This window comes from Scleropages formosus, chromosome 18 (assembly GCF_900964775.1).
Source record: "Scleropages formosus chromosome 18, fSclFor1.1, whole genome shotgun sequence".
In the NCBI taxonomy this organism is placed as follows: Eukaryota; Metazoa; Chordata; class Actinopteri; order Osteoglossiformes; family Osteoglossidae; genus Scleropages; species Scleropages formosus.
The window spans coordinates 10,414,969-10,425,296 of record NC_041823.1 but is presented as its reverse complement, the minus strand read 5'-3'; the positions used below and the strand labels follow the sequence as shown (position 1 = coordinate 10,425,296).

The following is a 10,328-nucleotide window of genomic DNA, read 5'->3' as shown; positions in this document are numbered from 1 at the left end:
TTTATTGTTTGATTTTGTGTGTGTGTTGAGGAATGTGTAAATATAAATGACAAATATAACTTTGGAATTAGGTGATTTGACAACATTTATATTTCAAACAATGTATAGGTTACAGCTGGCTGGAGGAATTGGTGAAATTACTCAACTTTAACAAATAAGCAGATTTTTTTCTGTACAGGCTTTGTATAAGATCTATTTTGAAATGGTTTCTAGCAGAATACAGTGTTAATATTGGGGGAGCGGGGGGTTGGTTGCTGGTTGCTGAACATGGGCTACATGGGCAGCTGGTAGCATAGACCCATAAATTACAGCTAGACAACTTCCACCTGCTGTACTACACTTTACCCAGGTAGTTACCATGAAACCCCCCAAGTAAAATTACTCAGATGTATAGATCATGGGTAAATAAGTATGTATCTTAACATTGTAAGTATTTTAACAATAACTATTTAGTATTTTAGTGTACATTTACTTCTGTACTGTTCTGGCAGGGGACGTGCCGGAAGATCATTTAATTATCACGTCTTTTATTCGCTTCTTTAATGTCGCAATCCGGTGTCGTTTCCGACATCGCAAGCGTTAGTAGTTTAAAAGCAACGAATCAGTGTACCAGCCGGAAGTGATTAATATTCATAAGATGTCAGCCTATGAGGAAGCAGTGTGTATGACTATTAAGGCATGAGAGACGCCTCCACAGTAACAGAAATCGAAGGGGAAAAACCTGGCAGTATAATTACCTCAGACCTTTTCCGCTCTAGTACGACACGAAGTTGTAATGTAATATAAAATAAGATTTACGGACTTCTGAATAGTTGGCATCATCCACTGGAGAATAACACAAAAATTAACGCAAAATAAGACCTCCTAGTTGTGTCAAACATATATGCCATATGCACCGATACTGTATATTTCTGTGTTTAAAGGGATTTCAAAAGCAAAGTATCAAAACTGCAGTAGTTGAATGGTGTGCAGCTGTGTGGTTTTTAGCTTCTTAAGAAGGACTAATATCGTATAGGGTGGAAGAGAGGCTCCGGACTGAAGTAAAAACTGCTCCAAATCTTCCCTGTTTGTGCGATACCTTAACGTGTGGTCATATATATATATATATATATATATATTATATATATATATTAACCGAAGTTGACTGTTACTGTGTAAAGACTTTCACGGGCGTGGCGTTAGAAATTGTCGGGTTTGTCAGTGACTTTGTGTAACTTCGGTAAAGTTTTTTTTTTTTTTTCTTTCTCTCTTCTCGTTGTGTTTACGGGTGGACGTTAATGCCGTTTAAATGAGAATAAGTAATTAGATAGCGCACCGTCCACGCTGCGTTCCCTCGAGACTGCGCAGTTAACGGTGTCACGTGCGCCTTTGAGCACGGTGCGGCGCCGCGGTAACCCAGGCGATTAGCCGCACATGCGCACAAGAGCGCAAGCGCGTGCTGCCGGTGCTCGCGGCCACCACGTTTTCACGGACGCCGCGGCAAGCAGCGAGAGACGAGAGGGGAACCGAAGCAAAGTAGATCGAGTGCAGTGAGTGAATATTTACATGTCGGGTAGTGGAGTTGATTAACGTTTTATTGCGATGCTGCGAAGGTTTTGGGCAGAAAATCTCAAAACAATTTAACAAAGAAAAGATCTTTTTTGAAGCCTGAGGAGGAGGCAGGCTGATTGTGTGGGATTCCGATTCCACTCATCGTGGCCTTCGGGGAACTGACGATAAAACTGACGTGGTCACTGAAACAGTGATAATTAGTGCCTCCTCACTTGTTTCTCTGCATAGCTGATATGCTTTCTTATGTATGTGTGTCCTTGGGTTCCTGTTCTTATAGTATAATACAGTTCTGAGCCCCCCCTCAGATGGTTCTCCTCCCTCTCTCTGGGTGCTGTGGGACCCTGCTGCTGTACCTCGAGCTCCTGCCCTGGGGATTTATTTAAACCAACCCGCCTCCTCCGCCACATCACAGCGACAATGACCCCAGCAATCGCAGACGGACTAAGGAAGGAGCCTTGATGGACTTTTAAAGGAGTCCGGGGAAGTGCGTGCATTCAGACTTCCCTGAACCAAACTCCTCTGTTTTGGATCTGAATTGGAATTTGCATGCTTTTTTTTTTTTTTTTTTTTTTTTCCCCCCCCCTTTTTTTTTAGCACAAGCACTCGAACATGGCCCCTCAGAGTGAGAACTGGGACAAGGTGTCTGTCTGCACACAGGAGGGGCGCAGGGAGCCCTCGGTGCAACGCGCAGCCCTGCCCGTTCGCCGATGGCTCATGCACGGGGCTGTCATGTTGGGCCGGGAGTTCTGCTACGCCATGGAGACGGCCCTGGTCACACCTGTGTTGCTGCAGATAGGTGAGCACACCTGTGTAGCTGCGCACATGCTCGTGCGTGTGTATATATTATATACATCTACCATATGTGTTAGAGCTGCTGTCTTTTGACCCAAAGGTCGCAGGTTCGATCCCCACTTTTGGTTGTAGTACCCTTGAGCAAGATACTTACTTTAAATTACTACAGTAACACTACCCCGTTGTATAAATAGGTAAATAATTGTAGGTGGACTAACTTTGTAAGTCGCTTTGGAGAAAAGCATCAGCTAAATTAATAAATGTAATACACACACACACTTGCCGGTTCAAGTCCAAGTGTAGATTTTTTATATACACCTTTGAACTGGCTACTTAACCTCAGTTGCGCAACTCCTCCTTGCAGGAGCATGTAGTGTAAGTTACTCAATGTGAGCGGTAGACAAGTAAAACATTCGGGTAAATTCCAATATCTTCGCATCATGCGTAAGATCAGGACAAGCAGTTATTGAAATTGGATGGCCGGGTGAGATGCGCAAGATTAAAATTTAAACAAGGCAAATGTAACATCAGAGAAATGAAGTGTAATATGTATTTTGCTGCTGAGGTTTACAAAGGTTTTACAGTGGGAATACTATAAGCATTAAAATGCAGATCAGCAATTTGCTCGGGAGAAATGTTCCAGGAGAAAATCCTAGTGTTGCAGTTTTAGTGTCTTACGCCCTGTAGTAAAGAGTTATTTAATAACCAACCTGAAGAACACACCGTCGTCGTTTCAAGGGGAAGTTCACAAAGGTTGCGAAATGGAGGGACTGATTTCAGAAGTGCTCGGGAAATATCACGTTTGCTTTTTGACACATTTGCAGTTGCTGTTGTCGCGACATCTGCATTGTCCTGGAAAATATTATTTATGAATTGTGAAAGAGTACCATGATGCTGTCTTACTTATCAAGTGCTGATAACAGATTGATGGATGTAACTTATAGTAGTAATCGTGCCTCCCCCCCACCCCCCATTCTCATTTTGTGAACTTGTCTGATTGTAGCCACGGGTGTGTAGTTTTTATGAATGACCTGCTAGCGTTTCTTTGTGCAGGACTTTAACCTGTTTGAACAAAAGCTATTCTTTCCTCCTTGCGCAGGTCTTCCGGAGCAGTACTACAGCCTGACGTGGTTTCTGAGCCCAGTCCTCGGGCTCATTTTCACCCCCCTGATTGGCTCTGCCAGCGACCGCTGCAGGTCACGTTGGGGTCGCCGGAGGCCATTCATCCTGGGTCTTTGCGTGGGCATCCTGCTGGGACTAGCGCTCTTCCTCAATGGGTCCCGCATAGGCAAGATTGCATGATCGCCTTCTTTAATTTTTTTTTATTTTTTTTCCCCGTAATTCAGACATTCTTTGTATAGTTTTTTTTTTTCCCCTCTGATGGTTTGAGTTTGTCACAGGCCTGGCGATTGGGGACATGCCTAGTGATCAGCCAATCGGCATCATCCTAACAGTCCTGGGTGTTGTGATACTGGACTTCTCCGCGGATGGTTCTGAGGGGCCAATACGGGCCTACCTGCTGGATGTGGCAGATGCCGAGGAGCAGGACATGGCTCTCAACATCCACACTTTCTCTGCTGGTACCTTCGGCGTTTACCCTGCTCGTCTAAATGAGAATAGGAATACCCTACTGTAAAAATGAGTTTCGGGTGAAACGAACTCTAATGCATGACACAAAACCAGTGTCTCAGGTAGGATGTGAGCTAAGTATTCAAAATGAGATCTCTCATAAACCAAAGAATTCCTCCGGTCCCACACTTGTATACTATTTGGGTGCATTTCACTGCCATCTATTGGCTGGCAAGGTAAATACAGGTGGCATTCACTACGCAGCAGACAAATTGTAGAAATGATCTTTAGAAAGTGCAATTAAAAATAAAAACACTGGATTATGTTTGTGCCTCCAAAATTCTTAACTTGACTATAACGTGGAGGCTACAATGCATTGCAGACATTCTGCTCTGTGTGATTGTTTTGTTCTATAAAGACAGTTGGAAAATTCGAACAAATCTTACATTTGCTAATAAGATGTTTAACACATTGAGTAGGTGAAATGGGTCAAACTTGTACAGCAGTCTGAGCTGTAGGCCTGAACTTGATGTTCCCTATTAATGCGATAAATATCTGTTTTTGAACCTTGTTCTTCCCTAAGGCAAGACTGAGTAATGAGCTGTATTCCCTGTCTGTGAATACAGGCCTGGGAGGAGCAGTGGGCTACATGATGGGTGGTCTGGACTGGACTCAGACTGGATTGGGGCAGGTCTTCCAGGCGCAGGAACAAGTCCTATTCTTCTTTGCCTCCATTATCTTCATCACATCAGTGGGGCTCCACATGTTTAGCATCCCGGAGCAGCAGTACGGTGGGCAGAAGGGCACTCGGGAGGATGAGGTGTCCTCTGAGTCATCTGCCCGGGGCGTTCCCCAGCTGAGCATCACCAGCGCATACTGTTTGGACTACAGGGACATCCGCTTAGGGCAGGCATTGGACAAAGCCTTTGTGGGTGTGGACATTGTAAGGAGCAAGAGTGACTCCGCGCTAGCCGAGGCCAAGCCCACGTTGAACCTGGAGCTGCACAGTCTGATCCCGATGGAGGTCAATCCTTCCATCTTTCAGGACAAGGGGTCCTCCTCCCAGGGGACCATGTCTCGTCAGCACAGCAGTGCCAAAATCCACGAGGACTTCTGCTCATCGTCTCTCCCTCTGGGAGAAGACCCTGTCCTTTGCAGTGAGGAAGTGTTGCTCAACGGCCAAGAGTCAAAGGTCAAAGCACCTAAAAGGGAAGCAGCCTGGAGCAAAAGCGAACGAGCCGGACACAAAGCGGCCGGTGCCGTCTCCTCCGCACACCCACGCTGCACTTCCTACTTCCGACAGCCCTCCTTCACATTCTCCTACTACGGCAGGCGAGGCGGCGGTCTGCGGAGGGCTGGAGGCAAGCTCTCCCGGAGCATGAACGACATCTATGATGGCCAGAGGCATCCCCAGAGACAGTGGGCGCAGCACAGAGCGAGCCCTGCCAGCAGCGAAGATGAGGAGAGTGAGGAGGGTGGCGAGAAGACCACCGTGCGTCTCCTCTGGCTCTCCATGCTGAAGATGCCCCCTGAGCTGCGGAGGCTGTGCGTCTGCCACCTCCTCACCTGGTTGTCCTTCACTGCTCAGGTGGTTTTCTACACCGACTTCATGGGCCAAGTAGTCTTTGAAGGAGATCCCTCGGTAAAGACATCCCGCCACCCTCCCAGCCATGAAGCTTCTGTTTTATTGCTTCGTGTTTATTTCACCTTCCCCCCCCCTTCTTTACCCTGTAATACTAATGGAAATGCTGTAGACAAATGTCTGATTTGTGCAAACCGGAATGTTTATTCTAATTATCAGAGCAGTACCAGTTTCATTGATTACTGGGCAGCAGATGATGTAGTAGTTAGTTGTAGCCTTGAAAAGAGCTGAGTTCAGATCCCACTTTCTGCTGTAGTTCCCCGAATCAAGGTACTAGCCATGAATTGATTCCATAAATAACTTTGCTTTATAAATGGGTAAATCACTGTAAGGGCTTAACTGCCATTTTAAGTTGCTTTGTTTAGTTCATCCATTCACTTTTCTTCAATGTCAAAATCACAAACAAATCTAGACTTGCACTGTCAGAGCGTTGCGTTAAATGTTCATCTTTGTTTTCTCAGGCTGCTGCCAACTCCACAGCCCGGCAGAACTACCACAGAGGAGTGCAGATGGGATGCTGGGGGCTCGTCGTCTACGCAGCCACAGCTGCTGTTTGCTCAGGTGTGTGTGATCTGACTGGTCATCCATGACTGATGGGTTGTGATCCAACACTGACAATGAATAAGGTTGTAAATTCTCACATCAATGCCACGTGACACTGCTCTGCTTTCTATATTTAAATTTTGTTGTATTTACTTACAGCTCTGCTCCAAAAGTACCTAGACAGCTACGACCTCAGCATTAGGGTCGTCTACATCATGGGCAGTCTGTCTTTCTCAGTCGGCACCGCCACCATGGCCATCTTCCCCAATGTCTACGTGACCATGGTTATGGTTTCCACCATGGGAATCATCACCATGAGCATCTCCTATAGCCCCTATGCCCTCCTAGGACAGTACCACGATCTCAAGGAGGTACGACCACCCATCCGATGTATGAAAATTCAGAATTTTTACAGTTTGCACGTATGAGACTTTAAGTATTTGTTTGTTTCGTGACAGTATATCCACCACAGCCCTGGGAACTCGAAGCGAGGCTTCGGTATCGACTGTGCCATCCTCTCCTGCCAGGTGTATGTGGCGCAGATCCTGGTGGCCTCTGCCCTGGGAGCAGTTGTAGACACTGTAGGCACCGTAAGGGTTATCCCTATGGTGGCCTCGGGTGGTGCGTTCTTGGGCTTCCTCACCTCCGCCTTCTTTGTCATCTACCCCAATGTGGAAGGTGAAGAGGAAGAAGAAGAGGCAGAGGAAAAGACCAAAAAGTAGCAGATTTCAGCAGTGTGTCCTCTAGACTGCAATTTAAGGACACAAAAAGTCCACGAGTCCAAGGAACTGGATCCCTGCCCTGAACCTACAGACTGAAACGCACCCTCCTCCAGGATGGAGCCGTGGATGAATGGGTGGCCATCTCGCAGCTCTAAGGCATTACACGAGAATTAATATGCTTGCCAAATACAAATTTTTAAAGGAAGTCTATTTATTCAAGAGCACAAGAATTTTTAAGCAGACATTTGGGGCACTGACATTTTAATTTTTTTTTTAACGCTTTCTCTTATTGAAAGCATGCCACTGGTAGGGGCTGAAAAATGTATAATATAAAGGAAGGGTATTGAACCTCGATGCCATGAAGCCAAAATGCTCACTCAGGTACCAGTGATCAAAAGCCTGTAATCCACTGGACTACCACCAAACGTGAAACAAATGAGTTGGCCAAGGATGAAGCAGGATGAAACGTGCTATAAAGCCTTATAAAACCAAAAGGATTTGGCTTCTACGGGAAGTGTAGGGGAACTTCAGCTCCATCAAGCCATAACATGAGGAATCTTACAACTTAATTTTGCAATAGAACAAATCAGTTGTCGGGAGGGAGAGTGAACTGGAAGAACCCAAGATACAAGGAGCTAAGAGTCCTGACACTATGCAGGACTTCTCTGAAACTCTGCCAGCTGGTAGGTAAAGTCAGCATTGTCGAGTCAAAGCTGCTTCTTGCCCACCATTCGCATAATTTTTCTAGATTAAGGCAGGTGGGTGAGGTGGGATTCTGAAATTGTTTACCATTGCGTTCGCCTTTGCACATCTTTGGACCTTGGGAGAAAACCCACAAAAAGACGGGGAGGACATGCAAATGCCGCACAGACTCAACCTGATTCAAACCCACAGCCTAGGGGCTGTGTGGCTTCAGGGCTACCCCACTGTGCCACCTTGCTGCTGCTGTCTTGATACTCTAACTGGTTTCACTTTGACTCCCCGTGCACACACGCTGTCCGAAACCGCTTGTCCCGAGCGGGGTCATGGTAAGCTGGAGCCTAACCCAGCAACGCAGGGCTGCAGGGGGAGGGGACACACCCAGGGCAGGATGCCAGTCCATCGCAAGACACCCCAAGCTGGACTCAAACCTCAGACCCACCAGAGAGCAGGACCCAGCCAAACCCGCTGCGCCACCACTGCACACCTCACCAGAAATTTAAGCTGGAATCCGTGTTTTATAATGAAACTTGATTTTAGCTCTTTTTAGTATTTTGGAGTACAGCAAATTACCCCATGTGCTGCTAGAACACATTCATACAGCTGCACTTTTACCCACGTCTACACTTCTGGAACACTTTTTTTATTTTTTTTTTGAAAAAAGTTAATGCGTCATTTGCATATTTTTCTGAGCAAATGTCATTGATAATGGGTTTTAATTCCTCAAGCTGTGCACTGTGGGAGACTTGGGTTGGGCAGTATTGCGTTTTGGGAGTATCCAAATGTAACAGGCCACAGTATGTGAAAGAACAATTATTCACATTTAATCGATGTAAATTCAAGATCAGTAGGATAGAATCCAGGTAAATGCAAATTCTCATTGAATAGGAACCAGTGAAAGATGTCTTTCCCCACTTTTCTTCTTTGCCTTTAGAAGTTCTTGGGTTATTTCATGCTGTTTCAGGTAGTGAAAGTGTAATTTACTTCTACTTTGATGGACAGCAAGTGAAGAAATTGGTTTTTAGTTAATGAGCTATACAGATATGTGTGGACTAGCAAGATAATTTTTTTGGAAAATTAATATATTTAGAAATCATTATTTCCGTTTATCTTGTTTAAATATTAAACATTTAGATATACATGCAACTGAAATAAGCAGACTGTCAGTGATGGTTGTGAAATTTTGACTTCACTTTTTCTATTTTCAGTTCCCACAAGGGCCTTTTTTACACTTCATACACAGTTAATATCTCCTTCTGGTATATACTAGTTGTCCTTGTAACAGTTACTTAAAGTTTGTTTACATACTAAAGTCATTCTGTTTTTGCTATTCTTATTTTATACAGTGAAATTGATATTCTGTTCAATACTATACAGTAATAGTGATACAGAGAATTCCTGCAGGCAGCCTCTTTCTGTGGTGCTGTTAGGAGTTGGACCAGTAATAAGCTTCCCCAGTAATTGTTTTATTAATGTTTTAATTAACTTAATTGTATTTCTAGAACTGCAAAGGGCTAGTATGTGTCTGTAAAAGATGTATTTTTGCTCTTCAAATGACTTTTTTTCTGTGTCTCGTAGCAAAACGCGCTGCTCTATTACTGGAGGATCGCACTCATTGATGTGTGGAAAAGGAGCGTCTTACAGCGAAATGATGCTTAGCGGGGATACTTTCCCCATACGCAGTAGCTCAAGATGTCAATACTGTGGACCGATATAATGTAACTAAACTGTTTTGTCAATTTTAAAGATACTTGAATTTTTAAATATTCTGGAGATGAATAAAGGGGCTCTATTAAAAGCTCTGTCATGCTACATGGATCCAAGGTGGGGGTTGGGCGGGAACACAAATGGAGGTATCAATACACACAGCTGAGGGGAAGCAAAGAGCAAACCAGCCTGCACAAAAAAGAATAAGGGCATAAAAACTTTATTGATCCCAAACATTATCTAACAATTGATAATTTATTGTACTGATGTAATAAGTTGCTGCATGGGAACTACTACTACTGAACTCAGTAGTACCAGGGGGCCATGACAAATGTACTGTAGTAAAAAAAAAAAAGTGCTATACTGTAAAATAAAGTGCTGTGATATTTCTTAATATTCCTGTATACTCATACTACACAATTTTGAATGAAAGTATTTTCAAACTGAGTTAACATGTATCTTCTGAGCCAGATGATGTATCTCAGGGTTTCAAGCGTTTTACACCGAGTCATGGTCGTAAGAAAGGAAGTGCGGGAGAGAAACAGCGTAAAACGGGGCGTCGTACGTCGGGGACTTCTCTGCGTCGATGTATTGAGATGAGAACAGACTGGACTCTTTAAATGGTCACTAGGTGGCAGTATGGCGTCGGCTGAAACTCTTTAGTCTCATTGTAACACTCTTGTGGGGGCACAGCCGCTGCCTTTTGTCAAATACGCATTTGAATTAAATAACGCCTGCTACGTTTTAATATGTGAAATGAAAATACTTAAATCATTTCCACTTAGAATACTGCTGGAGACCATTTGGCTTAGAGGCTTCACATCATCGCCAGGAGTTTGATGTCCTGTTCACATTGATTTATTCTTTTAGCTGAGGCTCTCCGCTAAAGCGACTTACAATGTTAAGGTTACAATTATTACCCATTTATACAGGTCAGTAATTTTAATGGAGCAATTCAGGGTAAGTACTTTGCTCAAGGGTAGTACAGCTAGAGGACGTGGGGATCAAACCTGCAACCTAGATCCAAAGACAGTAACCACTAGGCTACCGGCTGTCCCAGTTTGGTACCAGTGCTCCATCACGAGGCGCCACTGACCCCCTGC

At 44.5% G+C, this 10,328-nt stretch overlaps 1 protein-coding gene across 1 annotated transcript; it reads left to right on the top strand.

Annotated features, from left to right (window-relative positions):
* The first annotated feature begins 1,809 nt into the window (after positions 1-1,809).
* Positions 1,810-7,020, top strand: LOC108940647 (solute carrier family 45 member 4-like). Its single transcript, XM_018762922.2, has 8 exons — positions 1,810-2,035; positions 2,146-2,347; positions 3,443-3,631; positions 3,744-3,923; positions 4,539-5,554; positions 6,016-6,115; positions 6,257-6,468; positions 6,556-7,020. The coding sequence occupies exons 2-8, from the start codon at positions 2,161-2,163 to the stop codon at positions 6,817-6,819; spliced, it is 2,148 nt and encodes a 715-aa protein (XP_018618438.1). The 5' UTR covers positions 1,810-2,035; positions 2,146-2,160; the 3' UTR covers positions 6,820-7,020.
* Positions 7,021-10,328: the final 3,308 nt, after the last annotated feature.

Bases quoted from the DNA above. Each gene is read 5' to 3' on its own strand.
- LOC108940647 (XM_018762922.2), top strand. From the start codon at position 2,161: ATGGCCCCTCAGAGTGAGAACTGGGACAAGGTGTCTGTCTGCACACAG. The intron at 3,632-3,743 runs GCAAGATTGCAT...AGTTTGTCACAG, and splicing joins CCTCAATGGGTCCCGCATAG to GCCTGGCGATTGGGGACATG. The intron at 6,116-6,256 runs GTGTGTGTGATC...ATTTACTTACAG, and splicing joins CACAGCTGCTGTTTGCTCAG to CTCTGCTCCAAAAGTACCTA.